Genomic DNA, 26,004 nt, shown 5'->3' on the forward strand with positions numbered 1-26,004 from the left:
TAAGAGTGAACGGCAAGGAAAGCTATGGAGATATGACAGGGAAGGGATTGCCACAAAAAAAGGCAGAAGCCCAGGGTCAGAGGCCACCCCTTTCCTGTCCAAACAACTCAGCCCAAAGCCATGGGGTCCTGAGAGAACCCAGTTGAGTGTGGTCCAGGGATGGGTGTGGACCCTGGGAAGGGGAAGGAGGGTCTCTACAGTAGGGCTGCCCCATGTGTAAGCCACCTGTGGACCCAAAGAGTCAAACTCTAAAATATTTGAAGAGATTTATTCTGAACCAAATCTGAGTGACCATGGCTCATGACACAGCCCTCAGGAGGTCCTGAGAACATGGGCCCAAGGTGGTTGGGATGCAGCTTGGTTTTATACATTTCAGGGAAGCCTGAGACATCAATCGAATATATTTAAAAAATACATTGGTTTGGTCCAAAAACATGGGACAATTCCAAAAGGGTGGGGAGGTGGTGGGAGCTTCCGGGCTTCCAGGCTTTAGGTAAACTGAAACATTTTCTGGTTGAGTTTGTCTAGAGACCTGAGATCAAACAGAAAGGAATGTCTGGGTTAGGATAAGAGAATGTAGAGACCAAAGTTTTATTATGCTGATGAAGCTTTTAGCTAGCAGGCTTCAGAGAGAATAGGTCATAGGTCGCAAAATGTTTCTTATCAGACTGAAAGTCTGTGTTGTGCTGATGTCACTGCCTGAGGGGTATAACGAGGACTATTCCATCACTACTTTGAGGCCATTGTGGCCTCAACCTATCAGGTTACAATTTAAGAGCCCTGGCTGAGGAGGAAGTCCATTCAGATGGTGGGGGGCCTTAGAATTTTATTTTTGGTTTACACACCATGTTTAAACCAAAGCCAGAGGCCATCTAGGGGAGGAGGACATCCTCACAGCAGGGAGGCCTGGCCTGGGTGCCAGAGCAGGAGTGAGAGGGGAAGGCAGGAAGCTGTGGGTCTGTGGGCTGCGTCCCCTTGGTGAGCGATTGAGAGCTGGAGAGTGCGGAGAAGGGCTGGGAGAGACGGGAGGTTCGTTACATCCCGGGAGGTTCGTTACATCCCGGGAGGCTGACAAGTTACAGACTACAGTAAAGATAACAAAAGCTGAGCTCTCCAGGCTGAGGAAGTAAGGTACCAGTGAAGAAAAGGGACCAACCATAAGGAACCCTGCAGTGGTGGACTGGAATTAGCAGTGTGAGTGTGGGCCTGTGGCTGTTAAGGGAGACAGAGAGAAAGAGATGTTAATAGGGTGTGTGTGTGTGTGTGTGTGTGTGTGTGTGTGTGTGTGTGTGTTTCTATTTACATGTATATGTCTATTTCCTGGCTCTATCTTCTGAGAATGCTTGGGAACAGCAACATCCCAATATGAATGACTACCCACTAAAGTGTGGCTCTTGGTTGGGGTGATCTCGGCTCCCTGAAACCTCCACCTCTTGGGGTCAAGTGATTCTCCTGCCTCTGTCTCCCGAGTAGCTGGGATTACAGGCACCCACAACCACAGCCGGCTATTTTTTGTATTTTTAGTAGAGACAGGGTTTCACCATGTTGGCCAGGCTGGTCAGGTGATCTGCCTCCCTCAGCCTCCCAAAGTGCTGGGATTACAGGCATGAGCCACTGTGCCTGGCCTCTATATATCAATTTTCCTTAGAGGGAACCCAGATTCCTTTGAGAAATGCGTGATATCAGGTCTTAACTTTGAGATGAATCTAAAATATCTTGGGGCAGAAAATAAGTGTGTGCTCAAAGAATAATGATGGAGACTGGTCAGGAGACACAGAAGTCAGCCTGAGGGAGAACCCAGAGGTCAAATCAGGATGATGCGGATATCAAAATAACTAACACTAGCAATGAACTTTAACCCAACGAATAAAATCTAAAACGATGAATTCATACAAATATAAATAAGCAAATGTAAGGGTTTGATGAGGAATCAGATATTCACATAGTTTCAAAGCCCCTTCCCACAAAATACTTAGTAACAACAAAGAAAGCATAGCTTTATAGTAGACAGAAGCAAACAACATCTTAATCAAATGGTCAATAACCATCACTGGCAATGGGACAACTAGAGACTGTGTACCACCTGACAGACACAAAGAGAGGGACTCAGCCTCACTTTTGTGACATTCCTGCCAAAAATGTTCAAAATTGAATCTAATCACGAGGGCATACTGCATACACCCAAACTGAGAACATTCTACAGAATCGCTGATTGGTACTATCTTAAAGTATCAAGGTGATGGAAGTCAAAGACAGACGGAGGAGCTCTTCCAGATCAAAGGAAACTAAAAGTATGTAACAGCTAAATGCAGCAAATGATTCTGCATGAGACCCAGATCTTCAACATAAAGGACACAATTGGGACAGCTGGCAAACTGGAATGGGGTCTCGGTATGAGATCATCATCTATCGATATTCATTTCCTGATTTTGATGACTGCATGGTGGTTATACAAGAGAATGTCTGTGTTTGTCAGAAGTACATATTAATAATTTGGATGTGTTTGGAGAATCAGATCAGCCACATATTCTAAAATAGTTCAGGCTGTGCATGGTGGCTCATGCCTATAATCCTAACACTTTAAGAAGCCGAAGTGGGTGGATCACATGAGGTTAGGAGTTCGAGACCAGCCCAGCCTATGTGATGCACCCCTGTTTCTACTAAAGATACAAAAATTAGCTGGGCCTGGTCGTGGGCACCTGTAATCCCGTCTACTCAGGAGGCTGAAGCAGGAGAATTGCTTGAACCCAGGAGGCGGAGGTTGCAGTGAGCCAAGATGACGCCCCTGCACTCCAACCTAGGTGACAGAGCAAAACTCCATCTCAAAATAAAATAAAATAAAATGGTTCAGGAAAAGGAGATTCTTACTACCATACTTGCAAGTTTGTGCATAATATTATTTCCTTTCTTTCCTCTTAAAGCAGCATGCTGCAGTGGAATATGTGGTTGGAAGTCAGTAGACCAAGGCCTGAAATCCTGGTGAAGGCCAGTAGCTCATCATCTGATCTTGGGAAATACAAAAATATTGGGAAAAATGTGAATTTTGAAACCACAGTAACTGTGTTCCGCTCCTTGCTTTGCAGGCTGTGAGACAATCTCACATACTCTTTGAGTGTTTTCCCTAAAGCATAGGAATAACACTACCTACTTTGGAGATGTGTTGTAAAGGCTGTATTAACTTCTTTATCAAATATCTATTGCTAATGTAATAGATGCTCCAGGGACAGTTCTAAGCTCTGAAACTACACCGAGACCAAATCTGCCCCGCATGGAGCTCATATCCCAATGAAGGTGGAGAGATAAACAGGAAACAAATCTGGGATATGATTAAATATCAGAGGATTATAAGGACTGTGCAGAAAAATAAAGCAACTCAGACCTTGGAAGGAAGGGGTGGTAGGTCAGACAGAAGATGTAGAAGGCAAGTCTAAAAAGAAGGAGAAAGAAAATCACCACACAGAATAAAACCAAGAAAATGCAGATCACAAAAGTAAATAGAAAAATTATAAAAACAAAAAGCAAAACAGAATATATGACATAACCAAGACCAAACATTTATACCATAGCAATACATGTAAATAGCCTAAACTCACTTATAAATGAAAAAGACTTTGAAGTTGGATCAGAAAGCAAAACTCAACGTTTCATCCAAGAAAAAGGTGATTCTTAAAGGTTTAAATTCAAATGATGGGCCAAGGTGTATCAGGCACACAAAGAGAAAGCAGGTGTGGTAGTTATAATATCAAACAGAGGCCAGGCAAGGTGGCTCATGCCTGTAATCCCAGTACTTTGGTAGGCCAAGGCAGATGGATCACGAGGTCAGGAGATCGAGACCATCCTGGCTAACACAGTGAAACCCCATCTCTACTAATTGGTTGGCTCAGTGGCTCACGCCTGTAATCTCAGCACTTTGGGAGGCCAAGGTGGGCGGATCACGAGGTCAAGAGATCAAAACATCCTGGCCAAAACGGTGAAAATCCATCTCTATTAAAATACAAAAATTAGCTGGGCATGGGGGCGCACAACTGTAGTCCCAACTACTTGGGAGGCTGAGGCAGGAGAACTGCTTGAACCCAGGAGGCAGAAGTTGCAGTGGGCTGAGATTGTGCCACTGCACTCCAGCCTGGTGCCTGGCAACAGAACAAGACTCTATCTTAAGAAAAAAAAAATACAAAAAATTAGGCAGGTGTGGTGGCATGCACCTGTAGTCCCAGCTACTTGGGAGGCTGAGGCAGGAGAATCCCTTGAACCCAGGAGGTGGAGGTTGCAGTGAGCTGAGATGCCACTGCACTGCAGCCTGGGCAACAGAGCTAGACTCCATCTCAAAAAAAAAAAAAAAAAAAATCAAACAGGGATGAAATAAGGGCAAAAAACATGAAAGGAAACAGAGAAGGACATCTTAAATGATAAAGGGACAAACAAAGAGTAACAATTACCAGTATCTGTGCATCACAGGCCATCAGCATTCACACCGCAGAGGTCATGGGACACATACTCGCACTCATGGTGGAATGGACCCACATTAGCATTAGTTCTAATTCACCTCTCAAAACCCATAGTAGATCAAATAAGAATGGATCTTAAAGAACTACCCTGTATCATTAATAACATAGGGTTCATTGATACATTTTCAATTCAATGCACGTAAGAAACATAACTTGCTTAAAAATATCCATGGCATAGTTACAAAAATCTTAGCACAAAGAAAACTTTGTAAATTGTAAGTGATGAAAACAGTACTGAACTGATAACACCATTACATTAGAAAGCAATAACAAAAGAAGAAAACAAAACAAAGTAATCACCGCAGGAGGTTTTTTTAAAACTGTCTTTTAAACAACTCTTGGGACAGAAGTGAAAGATAAATTAATTGTGGAATGCCTAAAAAATGTCAAATATGAAAACATTAAATTCTAGAACATGGAACAGAGTAAAAACAGGGAACACAGGAAAATTCATGGCCTTAAATAACTGTGTTTAAAATAGGAAATTTTAAATGAATTAAATATGCAACCCACAGGCAGACAGTTAGAAAGGCAGAAAGGGGCATTGAGGGCGGACTCTCTATCGCAGATAGTAAAATACACTGGACTGTAAAGCTAGAGCAATTAAAGAGTAGTGCTTACTTGGACAGAAGAGAGTCCCAAAATTTCCCTAAATGTATGAGAAAAGTGATTGGGAAAAGATAAGATTATTGATTAAATGACTTGGGGACAATTAGGTACCTTTTTAGAAAAAGGGAGGACCCATGCCTCACTCACATCTTAGTATATTCCAGAGAAACAGAAGATATGAATATTAAACCAAATGAGACCACGAAAGCACCAGGAGAAAACATGGGAGAATTTTTTAAAAACATCATCCAAATGAAGAAGGTCTCTTAAAGCACGGTTCCAACACAGAAGACATTTTTTAAGAGATCGCTCAATTTAAACTAAGTATCATACAGTGTGACTCACTCTGGTGACGAATGACATATTTACGAGGATATGTATTGCAATCATGTTTATAACAGCAAAACATTAGAAACAACCTATGTCCATCAAAAGGTACAGAGCAAATGAACGATGACGCTCTGATGCAGGGGTTGGAAAGAATGCGGCAGCTCCACAGGATCGAGATGCAACCATACCCAAGATCTACCATTAAGTGGGGGGAAAAACAACATCGTAGAACAGCTGTCACAGGCTACCGTTAAGGAAAATAAATTTACAGAGTAAGTCTGCAGACATAACCAGAAACAGGGCAGCCACAGCCTCCAGGGAGAGGATCCAGGTTAAGGAGAAGGAGGCTTCGTTTTCATCACGTATCCTTCTGCACCTCCTAAATTCTCAAGTATGTTTGTGCGTATTTTTTCTTTGCAAAATAAATAAAGCAAACAAACACTTAGTGCATGGGCTCGCAGGGGCTACCCCGCAATGGAAGAAGGGCTTTCACTGATGTTCCCTTGGAGGTGGGAAATGGGGCAGCGCTGGGAGGAGGGCAGTCTCTGTTTACTCCCACACTTCCGCGCTGGTGGTCGCGGAACGCGCTTTCTGATTTTCAAGCTCCCACTCTGTAAAACAAGGATGGTTTTAATGTATCTCATGAGGTTGTGTGAGGACGGTGGGACAGGAGTGAATTTAAATGCCAGCAAAGTCCCTGCTGTAGAGGCTTCTCAATAAAGGTAGTTATGCTGATTGCAAGTCAGAGTCTGCCAGCTGAGATGTGCCTTGGCTCTGTGGCTCAGTTTTGTTCTAACCCGGACATCTGGGCCCACCTTGGGTAGGCATAAGGCATGCTATGTTTAGTCATTTTTATTAGCTCTTGGCTTATCAGGATTAACAACCTGCTACTTGCCACTCGATGGAGATTTCAGAATTCTTTCCTTAGCTTGTTTTCAGAACCTGAAAGCTCCACTCGCATCGCCCTTTCCTCAGCACCTGCAGGCTGTTGTGCTGTGCAGGCATTTATACCGCATTCTCATTTCCTGCTGGAGGGCCTGCCCAGCCCAGTAAGCCAGAAGGCACTGGGAGCACACCAGTTGGCCAAATGCCAGACCGAGGAGGACTATTAGAACCTTACATTTCCTGGAGTCTGAATCAAAAGATGAAAGGCATAGCCCCATGTCCCATTCCCCCACAGGAAGAGACGACTGCAGAAATTACCCTTCCAAAAAATGAGATGTTTCTTAAAGAAAGCTGCAGGCATCTAGAGGAGGAGGTGTAAGAGCTGAGGCACCCCAGAGGCAGCCCCCCTCGGTCTAGCACAGACTGGCACCAAAGGTGCTCAACTGCAATTTGCTGGATGGGTGGATATGTGGGTGAATGGATAAATATGTGGGTGGGTAGGTGGGTGGTGGATGGATTGGTGATTGGGCAGGTGGGTGAATGAATCAATGGGTAGGTAGATGAATGAGTTGGTGGGTGGCTGGATGAACGGATGTGTGTGTGGAGCAGAGAGATGGTGGTCAGATTAATGAGTTGATGGATGAGTGCATAACCTGGTGGATGGGCTTGCGGATAAATGAGTGGGCTGGTAGATGGGTTTGTGGGTAAATGGTTGGATGAGTGGGTGGGTGGGTGGGTGGGTGGGTGGATGGATGGATGGATGGATGGATGGATGGATGGATGGATGGGCTGGTGGATGGGCTGGTGAGTAAATGGCTGGATGAGTGGATAGATGGATGTGTGGGCTGGTAGATGGGTTGGTGGGTAAATGGTTGGATGAGTGGAAGGATGAATGTGTGGATGGGTGGGTTGGTGGATGGGCTGGTGGGTAAATGGCTGAATAACTGGATGGATGTGTGGGCTGGTAGATAAATTGGTGAGTAAATGGTTGAATGAGTTGATGGATGGATGGGTGGATGGGTGGATGGGTTTGTGGGTAAATGGCTGGGTAACTGGATGGATGTGTGGGCTGGTAGATGGGTTGGTGGGTAAATGGTTGGATGAGTGTATGAATGGATGGGTGCGCTGGTGGATGGGATGGTGGGTAAATGGTTGAATGAGTGAACAGACAGATGAGTGGGCTGGCAGATGGGTTGGTGGACAGATGGCTGGATAGAGGGGTGGATGGGTGGGCAGGTGGCAGGGATGGGGAGTGGATGCTTGGAGGATAAAAGTAAGAGAAGGTAAGTCTGGAATAGTGCTTCAAGACTAGTCTTGACATTACTGCTGATTTGTCTGGGAATGCTGAGTCAGTCTATCAGCATCTCCCAGTCTCATTTTCTCCGTGGATAGAAAGAGGATGGCAATAAATTGATCACTGATAGGTGATCATATTACTCATCACAAAAGGATAAGGGTAGTAAGTGAACACTCAAAGCTGCATTAGCTAGACCCTTCCTGGCATCCTGGGTTGGGCAGAACTGTCCCTTTCTCTGCAGCACCTCCCCTACCCCTCCGTCAGGTTGTGTGTGAGTGGCGGGGACAGGCCAGCTGCCCCCTGCACTTGCTCTCCCTCAGTGCCAGGCCCTGCTCAGTAGGATTCAGGAAGCCGCACAGAGCACCTCCTCTCATCTGCCTGGACATAGTCACTGCTCCCAAGGAGCTCACAGTCTTGGGAAGAGGACAGAAAAACGACAAGGTAAATGGGAGGGGATGTTGTGCAGGAGCACAGAAGGGTGATGAGGGCCTCCCGCAGGGGGAGTTACTTCAGGTGGAAGCAGCCTGGGGCTGGGGGACATTTAATTCCACTTGGTTTATGTTCCAGGCCATATTCCTGTCCTTTGTACTGGAGTGTTCTCCAGGGACCTGGCTCAGAAAGGTCTAGCTCTGGTCCCTGGAAACACACCAGCCCAATCACCATGGCGCCACATTCTGTGCTGGCACTGGGGTGAGGCACAGGGCACGGTCGGCCTGCTCAGCATGGCGCCCCAAGCATGGGCTGGAGCCACATCCTCTCCAACTGGCTGCTGCCTTCCTGAGGCTCCAGAGTGACCCATGGTCAGGCCATTCTTCTCAGCAGGAGCATGGGTGAGTCAACCACTGAGGCCAGGCTGGCCATGGGCACGTACATTGCACCAGTAATGCTGCTCTGGGAACGAGGTCTTGGGAACTGAGCAGAGCTGCCTCAAGGCAGATGCCGGGAACACCTGCCTTAAAGAGTTACAAATGGAAACACGAACCCACCAATAAGCAATAGAAGGGAACTAACTGTCTCAGTGCATCTGGGCACATCAACATGGAACCATTTAAATCACGTGGAAGAATGACATCTATGCCTAGGCTAAAATCTGGCCTTGAGGAGACTGGCTTATTCACTCTTTCATGCAGTCAGCAAACCCTTACTGAGCACCCATAAGTGCTGAAGATGCTGCTGCATTCTCAGGCACCCCTGGCAGTGGAAGACACAGCCCGCAGACAGTACAACCGAAGGAGAAAGGCACTGTGCTGGGGGTGGGAAAACGCACAGGTGGAAATGCAGCTGGGCCCAGGTGGGGAGGCCAAGGCAGACTGCCTACAAGAAGCTGAGTTGGAAGGAAAGGGCTGGATAAGACTATGGGAGGCAGCAGGTTATGAAGTCCTGGGGGGAGCATGGCTCACAGGGACAAGCAACTGTAGCTAAGGGAGCCTGGAGCCCGCACCATAGGGCACATAGGCGGGCAAGGCTGGGGAAGGCACTGCAGGCGGTGGGGGGGCCTTCTGAGCCAAAGGCCAGGCTTGGGAGTCCATCCTCAGGGCTCTGTAGCCACGAGAGCACTCCAGTTAGGAGAACAGCCAGCCACAACCACAGCCATGGAAGGTCACCCTCAGCGCTGTGGAAAAGGCAGATCCCACACGAGCAGAACCGGGGACAGGGACAGCAGCTGTGGGACCAGTGTGAAGTCTCTCCACCCACCAGTTTCTTCCAAAAGCAGACACTGCTTACCCCACTGGGACATCGGGAGGCACAGACGAGGGGATGCCGGAAGTTACGCCTTCCTGACAGGCAGCTGTACGTGTGCCACAAATAGTTTTTCTTTTGGTGAACAAGATTACAATTAAGCAGGCTCCCAAATGACATTTCAAACAGAGATGTCTGTGGCTAAATAGAAGACTGAGGGGTGAAGATGGAAAGAGGGAGGAAGAAGAGCGAGGAGAGAGAGGAGAGAGACGAGGGAGCAGGTGGTGGGGCCACAGGCCCCACAGCCAGGCCGGCCGGGCTCACATGGGGCGAGGCCACCCCGGGCTGCCGCACTCTGGGTTTCCTCTTTCCCATCCACACGAGGGACTGTCATGGGTGCCTCCTCTGGGGTTGCCGTGAGGACGCAGAAAGCATCATGGAGACCGTTCCTGAAACGCAGCAGCTGTACCCACAGACAGAACAGCAGGGCCTGTGAACAGGGGCCTCTCCCAGTGGGGGATTTGGATCCTGGGGCTTTTCCTCTCAATACGGGTTTTTTTGTTTTCACTTTTTCCCCCCTTCAAAAAGAAGGTAACTACTTTTGCAAAGAAAAACGAATGATCCTCTGTCACCCTATGCCCAGGGATGCCAGCTGGGCCACATGACAGCCTTCACCTCCCACACCTACTCTACCAGGCCAGTGGGCCTCGGGCCAGCTGCCACAAGCCGTCATGGTCCCCAGGAAGTGGCTCTCAGCTCAAGCAGATTAAGGCTCTCAGAGTCACCAAAACCACCCAATTCACCTGCCCTAGCAAGTGGGTCTCCTCCGGTACTCCTCAGAAGTACTGACTAAGACTGGCCTGGAGCAGATGTTTGGAGATGTGGGTTGTGCTGGAAAAATCCACTGCTGGTGCCGTTGCTAAGCTACCTGGGAAGGAGGTAGAAGGCCAGCGGGCAAGCCCAGCTGCTGGGGCAGCCTGGGGCAGCCACTGCCGCCACTGGTGTGGGTTGTCCTACTGTCTGGCTGGCGGGAGCCGGGTTTCTCACTCCCTTTTCCAGGCAGCCTGAGCTCTGAACACATTTAGTGACTCGTAGAGGCCATTCTGCCTGAAGATCATGTTAGAAATAAACAAAGCTACCTGCACGATGTCCATGTTACACAAGTTGATGAAAGGGGGTATTCTCAGTGTAGGGACACATCTCTCTGCAAAGCTCCAAAAAGCACCCAGGTATAGCCCAGCCTCAGAGGCACCAGGCAGAGTTCTGGCTGCTGGCACCGTGGGATCCAGACTCCTGAATTGGAGCTGGCTCAGTGCAGAAGGTGCTATTCGGATGGACACCACAGGATCCACAGCCTGCTCCAGTTGGGCTGTCCCCAGGGAGGCCCATGGGTTCTGAGCCACGTCCCCATGCATACCGGGACTCCTTCCTGGGAAATGCAGCAGCTGGGTGTCAGGCTCTAGTCTGTCTCTGGCCTCTGCTTGCAGGACGTCTGCACAAGTTCTGAGGTGAGCAAACACCAGGATGTGTGCAAACAAGCTGCTGACCAACCTGGATCCCTCGCCCTCATCAGACTGAGAGTGGCTCAAGGCAGGGATGGAGTTTATTTTCAGGTCCTCAGTGCCAAGGACAGTGCCTGGTGCTGAGTAGTGATCAAGAGATGTTTACCGAACGAATGGATGTATGGATGTATCAATCAATCAACATCTTCCATGCAACCTTAGGTCCCCAGCCTCGCCTCCTCTCCTTACCAGCCCACCCATCTTCCCTGTGGCTCCAGGCTCCTCCACTAATGGCAGTCATTTGTCCCCATGAACCATGTCTGGCCCTGCCTCTCTCTTCTAGGCCTCTGTATCTGCTGCCTGCTGTACTCTCCTAATCATGAAGAGTCTGGACCTTGAGCCGTGCTGCCCAAATGTGAGAACACTGCATCTCCTCTGAGACAAGGCAGGAGGGTCCCCCACACAAGTCATCAGGTGGCTACTCTGCTTCCCAGGCTGGTGTTCCCCTCGCTCCCAGAAGTGCAGCCTTTACATCGCAGCTCAGAACTGGAGCTCACGGTGGGATCTGCTTGGTGATTGTTTGAAGAATGTGCACTGAAAATATCCACTCCGTAATGTGGCTAAAACCTAATCTGTATTCCCTGGATGTCTGTGAAAGACAGCACAGACCAATCATTGATGCATCTGAGAAAATACAAAGAGCTATAAAGAGAAAAGTGCCAGCAGTGGAAGAAGCAGGCGGAGGGTGGCACAGCCGTGGGACACTCAAATCCGCATGGCAAACGCTTAGCCCCATTAGTCACCATGACCGGGTCTCTATGGAAACGCATGGAAGATGGGCCTCAAAATAGACAGTCAGGGAGCACGCTGAGTTTCTGCAGCAGGCACAGGAAGGTCCAGCCCTGCCTCCTGCTCTTCCCACCTGGAGGATCGGAGCAGCACCCCCTTTCCAGGACCGTTCACGGACAGAGACAGAGGGGTCTGGGGAGCTCCAGCCCGACACGCACACTGAGGGCCTGGTTGTGAGCGTGGCCCTGCTCCCAGCCCAGCCTTGCCCTCTTGCCTCCTGCCTCACCGTCAGACCCTCTCCAGCAGGAGCATACTCACTACACGATTCAGGCCCCAGAAGTAGGGAGATTCTGGAGGCCCTCCACTGCCTGTAGTCTGACATCAGCACCCACACCATGGCCCCCCTGAAGATCACACCCACCTCTGTGAGCCTGAGGAACATACTCACTGCTGGGCTTCTGGGGGTTTCTTCAAACCTCCACTGAGCATCTCTGCTTTACAAAAGGGAACCCCAAGGTTCACAGGACTTGACCACCAGCCGAATCAACACTCACCACGAGGATGCGGCAGAGGCTGAGCCGACAGCCCAGTCAGCTCAGCGCTGACTCCACGCCAGTCCAAGCCGCGCAACTGCTGCCATCATCACACAATGGAGTGGACGGCTTTGCTCTCCACCAAGATCCCATAAAATATTAATAACTTCTGAGAATCCACGCTGAGGGAATCGCCCCAAAACACAGAGAAGGCTCTACAAAAAAACCACTACATCTAATTTTTAAAACAGCAAACATTTTGAAGCAATCTAAACGTTCAACAATAGAACAAGTATTAAATTATCTTGTATTCATTTGATAAAATATAGTTCAGCCCGTCACAATATGTGTGAGACATGTTTATCACATGGGAAATGCTTACACTTGTGTCAAGCATAAAAAGGGACACAGAAGTATAAATACAGTAGGATCATCCCTATGGACAAAATTAGAATTGGAAAGTAGCAGAAAGACTTGGGAATGAACAAAAATGAATTAGAGCATAGGGAAAGGCTATTTTTTTAATCTCTGTTTTCCGATTTTCCCTCGTCTTCTGCCGTGAGATTATATTACTTTCACGAAGTGATCTAGTGCAAGGTTGAGGTTGTAACAGAAGGAACTCACATTTGAACCCAGGCCTGTTCCCTTCCCAGCTGTGCTGGGTCCAAGCCCCTCCTCTATATATGGGAGAACCTCAGCCTTCAGGGCAGTGACAGTGCTCAGAAATAACAACATGAAGTCCTCACGCCTGGCCCAGCAGGTGATTTGTACTGCAAAACGGATGCTTTGAAATTATAAGCTGGGCATGCTGGCTTCCACCTGTACTCCCAGCACTTTGGGAGGCCAAAACAGAAGGATCTCTTGAGGCCAGGAGTTCAAGAGCAGCCTGGGCAACATAAGGAGATGACCCTCTCTACAAAAATTAACAAATACAAATGAAAAACACAAAAATTAGCTGGGTATGGTTGAAGTGAGAGGATCGCTGGAGCCCAGGAGGTCAGGGATGCAGGGAGCTATGACTGCACCACTGCACTCCAGCCTGGGTGACAAGCAGGAGCCTGTCTCAAAACTATATACAAATTCAAAAATTAAAGAAGAATCCTTTCCTTTTTGAATTCAGTTAGTGAGCCTGCTCTGAGGCAGAGAAAGAATCAGTCAGGCCAGGCCAAAGCTGGGGATACTGGGCCCGCCAGGGAGCGAGGTCTCGTGTGGCATGGTGGCCTACGGGTGTGATAGAAACTCCCTCGGGCCACCGGGGCTTTTAAGGAGCTGCAGCCTTAGTACATCCCCGGAGGGGACTCTGGAAGAATGGTGAGGGGAGCCCAGGTCATGGGGGGTGGGGCGCAGGAAACAAAGTAGCCCCGAAGCCCTGGCTGGGGGTTAGGAGTGGGTCTGAGACATGGATTCCACCTTGCAGGACGGGAGGAGAGCTGCTGGCTGTGGCCGAGGATGCAGACCCTGTACCACATGTGCCCCCATGGGCTTGAAGGCGGGCACAGCACGTGGTCAGAGTGAGGGGCAGATGAAACTCACCCCTTTTTCATGTACCACCACGCCGTGGCTGGCTAGCCAAGGTCTGAACTCTCCATCTGGCCCTGCCCACATGCTGAACTCTGGTAAACTCAACTCAATCACCCATCCCTCCAAGCTGAGAGCCACCTCCTCCTTGACACCATCTCGACCCCTTCCCTTCAGAGCCATCTTCTCTCCTCCCAAATGGCCTCTGCCTGCAGGATGGGGCTGCTCCGGCCCCCACAGGCTCTCCTCAGGCCTCCCTATGTTGGCCCTGCTGTTCCTATACGGGGCACTTCCTTTCCCAGCCTGGAGCTCCTCGAGGGAATGAGGAGATTTCGAGAAAGAAAGAAACCAGCAAGATGTTAAATGCTCTATTTGTGAGCACGGGTTACATGGCGAGGGATCATCTGTGTCAGCCTGTTCCCTCCTCCCAACATCCCCGCAAGGTGGCTGAGTCACAACACTTCACAGAGGACCGGGGCTCAGAGCGTAAGTGACTGCTCAAGGCGCTCGGCCAACTTGGCAAAACATGGCAAAGTTGAGACCAGAAGTAGGTCTGCGGGGTTCCAAAGCTGAGATTGTTCCACGGGGTCCGCGTCTGCTTGTTCCTCTACCTCCTGAGGGCCTGAACTATGAGTCACAGGGCAAGGGGCCTGTTCTCCCTCTCTTTGTATATACACAGATATATAAACGTGTGATTCCAAACAGAGCTCAAAGAGAAGGCTCCACTCAGAAATGGAAAACCCCCACATGGCTCCTTTGGGAAAAGACGCCATGTCACTCAGCCGAGGTCCCTGCAGGCATTTGCTGTGATCTTGCTGCAGTCAGAGACCAACCCAGGTGTGCAGGCGGCTGGCACAGTCATGGCTCCCAAGCAAAGCAAAGACGCCAAGTGCCTCTTAAGCAGTGGAATTCAGCAGGAGTGGACGTGGAAAGCCTGGTAGCCACGGCAAGACCCTTGCCCCGCTGGGCTCACAGATCCATCTGCAGCATCGCGGAGGGTCTGGAGTCACTACGACCCCTGCTACCCAGTTCAGCTCCCATGCCCTGTGACTTGCAAAGTCTCCAGAATATCCGGGGGTCCTGTTTAAGGTTTAAGGACTTGATCCAACCTGGACCCTCCCTGCACTCCCCACCCTCCTCTCAGGGGAAGCTTGAGTGTCCTGTGCCCCCAAGAGGGGTCAGAAGATCGCCTCAAAAATCCAAGTTCCAACAACGTCCACGTCACGATGGATAGTCAAACGCCCATATGATGAATAAACATCTCAAGATCCCTAAAAAGGTTCAGAGCCTTTTACCTAGCAGTAACTCCTAACTAGAAAACTGATCTAGTCAGAAAATCGAATTGAAATCTATGTATTAACATGTTCACTGGAAACAGCCAATATGGTAATAGTGAGATGAACTGTGACACTGCAAACAGGAAAATATCATGCCCCACTTCTGGAAATGGCCCCACACCATAGCGTGAGGCCCCTGCCCTGGCAGGTGCCACTGGAACTGAAATGAGCCGCTCACTGCTGGGGCTCCCACAGGAATCGGCTCATGTGCTGAAGGCAGAAATGCCTTTCAGATCTTAGCACTGCCTTTAAAAAGCCATGGATTTCCTCCAGGATAAAGGGATTAATATTCGCATTATTTGCCAATGTGCCTCTGTGCCTGCTAGAGGTGACGGAAACACTCTCCATTACCAAACAGAAAAGGCCCAGGGAAGAAACTGACCTGGTGCTGGAGAAGGAGGCCCCCCCCAACGCCCACGAGGTTCCTTCCAGTGGTCTCGGCCAGGAGAGACGGTCCACAGGCTCACTCCATGTGTGGCAGCAGCTGGACGACCCCTCCCCTGGGGAATCTGTTTCTTTTGACTGACCCAATATATCAAGACAAGTTGAACTTCGTTTTTATTAGTCTTTTTAGGGAACCCAAATTCCTGTAGATGCAGATGTGTTTTCTGTTCAAACTTTAGTAATTTAACAAAAATAGATCAAACTGCCCATTGGTTTGCTCCACGCTCACTCACAGAGCATCGCATGTGGCGAGCGCCCCCATATCCCATCCACCCTTCATGCCATCTGAGCTGCCTAACAACCTGGTGAAGTGGGAATTGCCATGTCCTCCAAACTAGCAAATAGATCTGTTCTGGTCTCATGATGAAGTCATTAAGCCACATCTCCCAACTGTCCTCAGATGTCAAAGTGCTGCGTCTCAAACCACCACCCTAACAAAGGCAAGGCGACCTTTCTTTAGTCATCAAGAAAAGAGCTGGCCTCCACCTGCTAACCATCTTTCTATGCCATGCAAACAGGACTTCAAAACCACCTTCTCAAATTCTCCAAGAACAGAGACAGTAAAGGATGGTAGCTCTTGGGCCAATTTGGATTCACTGAAAGCAGGAAACATGTAAGCACCTCTTAACACGCCGTGGGCCACATTCCATGTTGCAGGGCCTCACCCTTCCTCCTTGCTGTCCCCCAGACTGAAAAGCACCTGCCTAGGCCTCCCTCTGAAGGCGACCCCACCATGCACGGATGCCAGGAAGGAGGTCCACATGCTGCCCAGTCCCTGGGGTGAGCAAGGGGGTGGCAGAGATGAACAGCACAGATTCACGAAGAGCCCCTTGTGTTTCCACACCAGGGCTTGGGTACATGGCTCCTAGAACTGGGCTGATCTTCCAGGAATTACAGAAATATCTGTATAAAAGACTCTGTAGCTTTTAAAACATAAGTGATTATAATAAATCTTTGCTTTGCAGGCAGTGGGAATTTATGGTGTTACAGACACATTTACAAATGTCATTTCACTTTGATTCTGGGCCTCAGAGCAACACGTAAGGTTGCTATGGGAGAGGTCCATGGCGCCCTGTGATGGGGAAATGGAGGCTCAGGGTGCCTCCGTGATGCAGCACGTGGCAGGACCGAAATGTAAACCAGGTCCCCTGGCTCAACCAACAGCCTCTACCACACCACAGAGGGGACTGAAGCACCATGAAGAAGGCCTTTGCTTTCAGACAAGAGTGCAGTGAAAACCACAGCTCTTTTCTGTCACCCTGTGCCCCACCTGTTCCCCGAGGCTGCAGTGAAGCAAGGTCAACAACGTGAATGAAGTGTCACCTCTCGCCCTGCACGGAGCCCAACTGCGGGGACCCAGTATGCATCTGCACGGGGCTGGTCCCACTGCTGTCCCACGTTTCCTATGGGGAAAGGGAGCCAGCACAGGGGGTAGGAGGGTGACGAGGAGATAGGTGTGGGTTTCAGAGGAAACAATGGTGCAGGGAGGCAGGGGTAGTGCTGAGCACATAACAGACATCCTCTCAGGCAATTCCTGGAGTATCTTACACAGCAGGCATCATCCCACTCCAGGAAGGAAGAAACTCAGGCTCAAAGAGGTGAAGTGGTATGCCGATGGTCACACAGCTACCATGTGACAGAGCTGGGATCTGAGCCCAGGACTGCCTGATTCTGAGAGGTCATGGAACAGAACTACATTTCCAAAAGAACTCCCTGAGCCTCCGTATGAAAAAAAGGGTGCTACAGATTGAATGTCTCCTCCAAAACTCATGTTGAAACTTAATCCCCAATGTGGCAGTGCTGGGAGCTGGAGTCTTTAATTGGTGATTGGGTCATGAGGGTTCTGCCTTCATGAACGGATTACTCCATTCAAGGATTAATGGGTTGATGGATTAATGGGTTCTCATGGGTGGGAAAACGGTGGCTTTTTAAGAAGAGGAAGCGAGATCAGAGCTAGCATATGAGCATGCTCAGCCCCCTCGCCATGTGATGCCCTGTACCACCTCAGCACTCTGCAGAGTCCCCAGCAGCAAGAAGGCCCTCACCAGGTGCAGCTCCTTGACCCGAGATTTTGCAGCCTCTGTAACTGTAAGAAATACATTTCTTTATAAATTACCCAGTTTCAGGTATTCTGTTATAAGCAAAAGAAAATGAACCAGTACAAAGCGGAAGAAAATTAGGGCAAGAAATGGAAACAGCAGTGTAATGCAGCAGGGGTCTGAGCCCAGCCCAGAGCCTTCACACCTCCCAGCAGGTGCCTCTGCCCGTGAGGGCGTGTGCAGTTTCCAGGCTGTTCTGTGCTGAGAGGCGTCCCGGGGCCAAACCAACTTCCTAATCCTGGTTCTAATTGTCCACTCTTCTCTCTAATTTCCCCACTATTGTAAATTTTTAAAGGGTGTTCTTAGCACACCCAGGGAAGAAGGCAAAAAGAGCAGAAAGGACCTTTGTGATCATTAAGGACTAAAGCTTTTCTTCATCTGAAATTCCCAAATTGTCCAGGTTTCTTCCAGCCCCAACAATTTTCAGGCGGGGCTGGACTGAGGTCTGTCCTTGGCTGGTGGAGGTATGGTGGCCTGTAACTCAGTGCTCCCAGCTCTGTTCACCCTGGAGCCCCTGGGGCAAGTGCCACCCTCTGAGCCTCAGTCGCCCTGTTTGTAAATGATAGAGAAAACCTCACTCACGGGACTGTGGTGAGGAATGCATGGCAGCTCTTATGCCAAATGTCTGGGACAAGAGATGTCCAACAATCCGAGGTCCTTGCCTCTTCTGTGCCCTGTGCCTCTCCAGTTCCAGAACCCTCTTCACCCTTAGGGCCTACCTAGAACAGTGCCAAGGGCAGTCCATGCCCTAGGAAGGGCATCATCTCCAGACTGCACAGTCACCTCACAGAGCACTGGAAGGCGGAGGGACTTGTCCCCACTCAGCCTTGTCCTGCCAGAACTTCTCCCCCAGGGCTCTGCTCCTGGGTGCCCTGTCAGTCACGCACCCGACCAGAGGCCCTCAAGCCATCTCAAAAACCCTTGCCTGGGGCTAGGGCTGCCAACCCTGAGAGAGAAAAGAGGAGCCCATCTGCTGCCCACTTGCCCACCCCAAGTCACTCTGCTCTTTGCTCTTGGGCCCCCGTTCGGCCTGTGGCCCACCTTTGGTTCCCTTACCCCGTGAAAGTCTTGCATAGCTGCCTGGAGGAATCTCCTCTGGAGACAGATAAAATACAGCTAGTTCCCCTGGGCCTGACCCCACCCCATGGCCAGGGGGCCCAGGTGTCTGCCCCAGCTCAGCTGTTTGAACCTAGGGGCATAGCTGACTGTGCCCAGGTAATCAGGAGACAGATAGGACATTTCTACCTAGAAAAGTGGCTGGGCTACTGGAAAGCCTCCAGAGAACCAAACTGTGAAACCCTCTGCAGAAACACCAAGCCTTTCCTTCCTGCCACTTAGGCTGGGTCAGAGAGGAGGAAGAGTCCACAGAAGGAGCCTGAGTATAAAATGCAAATCCACTTTATAGCTGCCATGACGGTGTCTACCTGGTCCCGACAGCTTTCACCTGTTAGGAGCCAGGAGCCAGCCTCTGCAGGACAAGGGGTCTCCAGGCTGAAGCAGGCTGCTGGAGTGCAAGAAGCGCTTACTTTCTCCTCACATCACTGGAATCATTTCCATGTGTCTCCAGCCAAAGAAAGGGGCAGAACAAGCTGATTAATGAACCGGACCCTGGATCACAGAGGAGCTACTTATTCACAATGACCTCTTGCCTAAAGAAGAGGAAGAAAGGGGATATACATGCTTGCAAGTGACGGTTTGCAGGTGATCCAAAATAGAGGAGCTGATGAAATAATTTCCAGAGAATAAAGACTCTCACTTCAATAGAAATACTAAGCTCATTTCTCAGCAAAACATTTCTGAGTTCAATTTAGAAAGGCACAGTGTAGGGAGGAAGTTCCCAGGTGCAAGAAGCCGCCTTCAAATAAACTGTGCTAAGTGTTCAGTAATGGTGTTCTCCTTCGGGCGGAACACAACACTGAGTTGAGGCATTTACGAAACAAACGCTTTTCCACACAGACGGCATGAAAAGCTGTCAACGCACAGTCTCGGTGAGTGGGGTGAAAGCAAGGGTGAACCACATCCTGTTCTCTTCTGCCATCCCAGTCCTCTCTCAGTTCTGGAAACAGCTGTAAAGCACAGGCCAGCCAGACACAGTTGATTGCCATTTCAGAAGAGGACCCGCTCTACAGCGAGGGCAAGTCATGGCGTAGGCCGCGACCCGCCCGCTGCACCTGTTTTGATGGGCACCGAGCCCCTCTCACGCCTGCACTGTCGCCGGAGTGCTGAGCTGCCCGCCTAGGTGAATGCAGATGCCCTCAGACAGAGGCGCTGGTGCAGTAGAATGAGCCTGTCTTTTCCCCCAAGGTTTCCCATGACAACCTGCAGCACCCACCATCATCTGGGGTGCCCAGACACACACATCCACAAATCTTGCTTGTGCATTTGAAGAAAAGGAGCACATCCACCCAGAATCAATGGGCGGCTGGCAGGTACTCACCCCACTGCAGAGGTGCCAGCTGCAGGTGCTCCAGGACGAGCTGGTTCAGGAGTCCTTCCACACTGGCCTCGCCGCTGCGCTTCAGGGAGGGGTGAGCCTTGGTCAAGGAAAACGCAGTTCCTGCTGATCCCAGATATAGGAGAACATCTAGAAGTCTCTATACAGAGACCATCAGATGGGAAACCTCCTACAGCAGATGTCTCTCCTCTTCTGAAGGGGTTGTCTAACCAACCACTATGACATCGCCCTGGGTACGTGGACATCGGGGCATATAAAACAGCAAGCACTTCTCTTCTGATCCCTCAAATCTGGTCAATTATACTACTGTTATGTAAGGAAGGGAAATCCACTGAGATAATTTTCATTCAACAACTATTCTTGCTGGGGGAAATAAAGAGAAATGGAAGGTTATTTTTCCTTAATAAAACATGCAAACTGTGGTTCACTGTTCAGTACAACCCATGAGTTCGTTGACACGCATCAGTTTCATGCTGGTTTTGTATCGGTCCTGTTATACCTCTTGATGTAATTAAACATATTATGAAGAATAGGCTCACTTACGCGAGTTCATAATCGGAAAGTCATAAAGTCTCTCAGCAAGTATCAGTGGATGAAGAAATTAGGTAGGTTTAAAAATGTAGAAAACAGAAATCTCCCTTGCACTAGTATTAAACAGCCAAAGTGATTCTCAAAATACATCTGTAAACCTCTTTCCCTTTTCCTACATAAGTTAAAGCCACCATATTTAAGTTGCAATAAATGCGGAAAATTTCAGTTTCTGACATTCTCTAGTGATTGCAAAAGTAGAGAAAACACCCCACCTTCCTTCTTCCTTTAATAAGTTAATTCCATTCGACAAACACATCCAGTTAGTCTTAAGCACACCATGCACAGCACAGTGGGTGGGAGGCACTGAGGGTGCAGAAAGGGCAGCCACTCACCCTGAAGTTGAGAGGTTCACATCACAAAACCGAGAATCGCACTGGCCAACCCTAGGGACAGCCCTGTGGGAACAAAGCCCCCGCAGGTGGAGGTAGAACGGAGCTGAGAGCAGGAGGGAGCGGGAGGAAACAGGCCCCTGGGTCTCTCCTGCTGGCTCGTGGGGGAGTCGAGCTCAGAGGCGCTGAGCAGAGTGGGCACATCCCCTCATCAGTGGTCCAACAGAATAGCCACATAGGGCTGTCCAGACAAGGGGGCCGCCCAAGAGGCCAGCCAGCCGCACCGCCACAGCCACCAGCAGGAGTACAGGTTAAGGCCATCAACATGCTGGCCTGCTGCTCGGGAACCCCTGCCCACTCCTGTGTCCTATTTTAGCTTTTTTTTTTTTTTTTTTTGAGACATAGTCTCATTCTGTCACCCAGGCTGGAGTGCTGTGGCAAGATCTCGGCTCACTGCAACCTCCGCTTCCCAGGCTCAAGTGTTCTCCTGCCTCAGCCTCTCAGGTAGCTGGGATTACAGGCACCTGCCACTATTCCCGGCTAATTTTTGTTAAGTTTTTAGTAGAGACAGGGTTTCACCATGTGGGCCAGGCTGGTTTTGAACTCCTAACAAGTGATCAGCTCATTTCAGCCTCCCAAACTGTTGGGATTACAGGCGTGAGCCACCGTGCCCAGCCCTATTTTAGCTATTTTGGATTTTTCAATTCTCCCCAAATACTGTATGTTCTCTCTGAATTCCAGGCCTCCCCTCCCACACGCTGTGCCTTCTCCCCGGAAATGCCTTTCCCTGCCCTCTTCTCTTTCCTGACTTTATGTCTCAACTTGACCCTGCTTCTCCTACAGGAAGCCTCCAGAAAGCGTGCATGCATCCCCTGACAACCTGCACTAGACATGGTCATCATTCCATTACTTGGCTTCAGCCCTTGCCTGTGAGCTCCATGAAGGCAGAGAGACCTGATCTTAGGGCCTAAAACAGTGCTTAGTTCACAGCAGTTGCTCAATATGTATTACCTGATGAATAAATGAACACTGAATGAGCAAACGTCCCAGGTGGCAGTGCAGGGGCCATGCCTCATTCAGCAGCACAGCCTGTAGCCCTTCCACACAGCGAAGCGTAGCTCAGTAGCTATGAGACTCAGCAAACCTTCCTGCGCCTGAGGCCCAGGGGCCTGCTGACGGCTTCTGCACATTCTCAGGGTTCACTACTCAGGGACTTCTTGCCCCTGGCTCCAGTCCACGCATGCTGTTTTGCTTCATTCCATAGCAACCCAAACGTCCCACCCATCCTGTCCCCCCTCAGTAGAGAATCTAAGGGCTTGGGAGTTGGGGCTGAAGCTCTGAGGCCGGCAGAGGCACCCCGGCCCTGAGGCAGCAGCTCCTACCCTCACTGGCACTGCTCACTCTCTTCTTTTTGTGGAGCATGGTGCCGAAAAAGCAGGTTCTGGAGACTCAGCCCAATTTTGAATTCCGGTGCCACCAGGGATGAGCTTTGGTTAATTTACGTAAAGTCCCTGGCCTCACTTTCTTCATCTGTAAGATGAACACGCTAGCAGTGCTGATTTCACAGGGCCGTCACGAGGAGTGCACAGAATCGTACTCCTGGCCTATGGCTGGCATTAAGTCAGCATCGCCTACTGTTGGCATCAGCCTCGTCCCCATTCTCCTTCCCTCTCCTGTTCTTGCTTCCTCTCGGAGGAGATGCAGAAACTTCTCTCCTTGCCCCAGGAATTCAGCCATCATTTCTGCTGCCTCAACTCCCTTGGGGATCTCACTTTCCCGAAAGCAATTTATCAAAGTGTTTCCTGCAAAGATAATTCCCTCCCTTAGAAGAATGCTCCAAATGAAATGTTCTCCATCTCATTACATACACAGCCCATGTCTGTTGAACTGATATTGCTACTGATAAATACTCTGCAATGCACTTTTAATTATCTTATTTTGTCCTGTGAGTACCCTGGAATTCACCTTATTCATTCAATAGTTAACAGACAGCTAGCTCAGCTAGGGTTGAGGGTTACAAAGCTGACTATGACCCAACAGACAGCATTGTCAAAGTATGCTGACCTCCAGCAAACATCCTTCTGGGTTTATACCAAAAAGAACAGGAAGCAGGGACTCAGACAGATATTTGCAAACCCAAGTCCACGGCAGTGATATTCCCAACAGCCAAAGGGTGGAAGCAGTCAAAAGTCCACCAACAGATGATCAAATCAACAAAATGTGGTCTATTCGCAAAATGAAACGTTATTTACCCTTTAAAGGGAAGGAAAGTTTTGGCCAGGCACGGTGGCTCACACCTGTAATCCTAGCACTTTGGGAGCCTGAGGTGGGCGGATCACAAGGTCAGGAGATCGAGACCAGCCTGGCTGACATGGTGAAACCCCGTCTCTACAAAAAAAAAAAAAAAAAAAATTAGCTGAGTGTGGTGGCAGGCTCCTGTAGTCCCAGCTACTCAGGAAGCTGAGGCAGGAGAATCGCTTGAACCCAGGAGGCAGATGGAGGCTGCAGTGAGCCAAGACTGTGCCACTGCACTCCAGCCTGGGTGACAGAGCAAGAACTCTGTCTTTAAAAAAAAAAAAAAAGGAATTTTTGACACATGCTACAACGTGTAAGAACCTTGAGGACATGACGCCACAGGAAAGCAGCCAGGTACGAAAGGACGAACACCTATGATTCCATCTATTTGAGGTCCTACAGCGGTCCAATCCACAGAAACAGAACAAATCGTAGCACCTGGCAGGGATGCGAGGAGACTGTTTCATGGGTGCCGAGTTTCCCTTTGGGACGGTGAAAAAGTTCTGAAAGCAGATGGTGGTAATGGCTGCACAATAATTTGAAAATATTTAACACTCCTGAGCTGTACACGGAAGCAGAATTAAGATGGCAAATTTTCTTAAAATGCCGACCCAGGAAGGAGGCTGTAATTAGGAAGCGGAGCGGCGCTAAGGAGCCCGGAGGAAGCCATAATCAGGCACAGAGAACTGAGAAATCTCACAGGGTAGGGACATCTGAGCAGAGGGCACGGTGGGAGCCTGGGAAAACCTGGACAAGGCTGGCCCCGCTGCAGCCCCCTCCTCCTTCCTAAGGCGCCTTCGTAGGCACATCCCTCCATCAAGCGCGCAGCTGCCCTGTGCATTCATTCGTGTTTCATCAATGGCCGTTCCTCCCTCGGCTGTGAGGCTGCATCTCCTGCATCTCTGTGAGAAGCGCCCTTCTCGGGAGTAGGTACAAGAAGCAACAACTGGGGACTGGGGTCCCGCCTTCCTGCATCTCCCATGATGAGGATGGAGGCCACCACCCCAAGCCCGTTTTGAGAGCCAGCAGCAGCAAGGTGCCCCTCAAGGAGGCAGCACCCTGCAGTTCCTTATCTTTTTGCAAAAGCAAATCTGACTTTCTCCCTCAAGGAGCCAGCACAGGTGGAACCCAGTGGGTGCTTTGTGTGTCCAGGGTGTTTGGGACCTCAGGCATGACCTGTGTGGCCCCTTCCCAATCTCTAAGTCACAACAGAGAGGTCAGGCCCTATGGGCATCTGGGCATTGGGGCTCTTCTGTTCAGAGCACCCCACCAGGGCTAGGGAGGTGCTTGCTCCAGGCCCAGGGACATCTGCAGAGGTTAGCACAGTCCCTGACACTGTGCCCTTCTCAGGAGAAACAGCCAGGCCCAAGGATACCACGTTCCCCTGCCCACAGCAGTCCACAGCCAGCCAAGCCTGACTCTCGGTGGGGCCAGGTTCCCAGGTGTCTCCTGGGCACGCCTCACGCTCCGGATATGCAGCAGGCTCACAGGTGGAACAAGGGCTGGCCTGGCTGAGTGACAAAGGGTCAAAGGCCACGATGAGAGGCCCCTTCCCAGCCTGTTTTCCCAGCTTTGAAATGGGGGAAGGCGAAGGCTTGTCTCCCTCAGGGACTGAGCACTCCTGCAAACACTTATTTTCATAACCCAGCACCTGGTTCAGGGCAGTTAGGCCCTAAGTGAGGTTAGAAAATACCTGTAGCTGTCTGTCCCTGGGACTGGTTTTCGAGAAAGGACAGCTGCCCAGCTGAGTGGTTAGGCCACCTGCTTTCACTATGGCTGAAGCAAAGGGGTCTCCATTCCCCCTTCTCACACTCACAGCCAGGTTCCTGAGTAAATGGCAACCCATGCTCAGTTTCCCAGAAATTAAATTTTCTTAAGAGGAATTGTTTGGTGTCGAGAATTGATTGGCTGGGAAGGTCTGTGTCTTTATGAGCAGGGCATTGCAGGGTTTCATTTTCATGGATAATGAGTGAATTGTTTTTCTTCTTTTGAGCCCACAGATTTGAATATCCTCATTTTAATGCTCAAGGCACCATATTAAATTACTTGTCAAGGTGAGGAATGTGAGAGTAAGGGAATCTCATCTGCAGAGATTAAAGAACTTTTCTGAAGGAAGAAGAGGATGCCCAGCATGCACCCGGCGCATCAGAGGGGCCCAGAGCACCTGCTCAGTGGTGATGGGCAGAGGCTAGGTTGAGAGGCCTGCCGTTCACCCTCATGGCAGTCCTGCTGGATCAGGGCTGGAGCTAGGCTGAGATCCCAGGGCTGTGCGGCTCCCACGACTACACTTCCCCGTACACGTGCTCATCCGCCTGGGTCCTGTGCTGGATGCAGGGCCCCGAGCCCAGCTCAGCAGCACGGGCTGCACCCTCCTGGAGCTCCTGGTCTGGTGGCTGCAGGCCAGGTGGGGCTGGCTGTACCCTGCTTCCCACCGGGACTCCTTGAATGCATGAAACATCATCAACTCAGGGCTCAAGTGCTTTTTAGAGGGCAGGCAAAAAACGCAGAGCCCAACAAACCCCATGGATCTGCACACTTTTGGGGCTGGCAGATCAACAGCCAAGAGCCCCCATTTCCAGGGTGTATGCTCAAGTAGGGCCCACTCTAAGAAGCTTACACGTGCTCAGCAACTGAACGTTAATCATAGCATTACAAGGTAGGCATTATCTAATTTGCAGAGAAGGAAAGAGAGGCATAAAAAGGTCAAGAAACTGCCAAGGCCACATGCCACGTGGCAGCCCACTCTGCCCCCAGAGGCTGTGTTCTCAGCCACTGCCAAAGGCCTCCAAGTTAAAGAAACTGGGCA

At 50.0% G+C, this 26,004-nt stretch overlaps 1 protein-coding gene across 4 annotated transcripts in view; it reads right to left on the reverse strand.

The window, feature by feature from the left end:
- TRAPPC9 (trafficking protein particle complex subunit 9) overlaps positions 1-26,004 on the reverse strand; it is a 722,918-nt gene that overhangs the window by 132,364 nt on the left and 564,550 nt on the right. For all 4 annotated transcript variants that reach the window (XM_074387191.1, XM_074387190.1, XM_074387189.1 and 1 more), the window contains one exon: positions 19,966-20,066. In XM_074387191.1, the coding sequence (XP_074243292.1) occupies positions 19,966-20,066 (101 nt within the window). The remainder of the gene's footprint in view (positions 1-19,965; positions 20,067-26,004) is intronic.

Source organism: Saimiri boliviensis, chromosome 15 (assembly GCF_048565385.1).
Source record: "Saimiri boliviensis isolate mSaiBol1 chromosome 15, mSaiBol1.pri, whole genome shotgun sequence".
Taxonomy (NCBI): Eukaryota; Metazoa; Chordata; class Mammalia; order Primates; family Cebidae; genus Saimiri; species Saimiri boliviensis.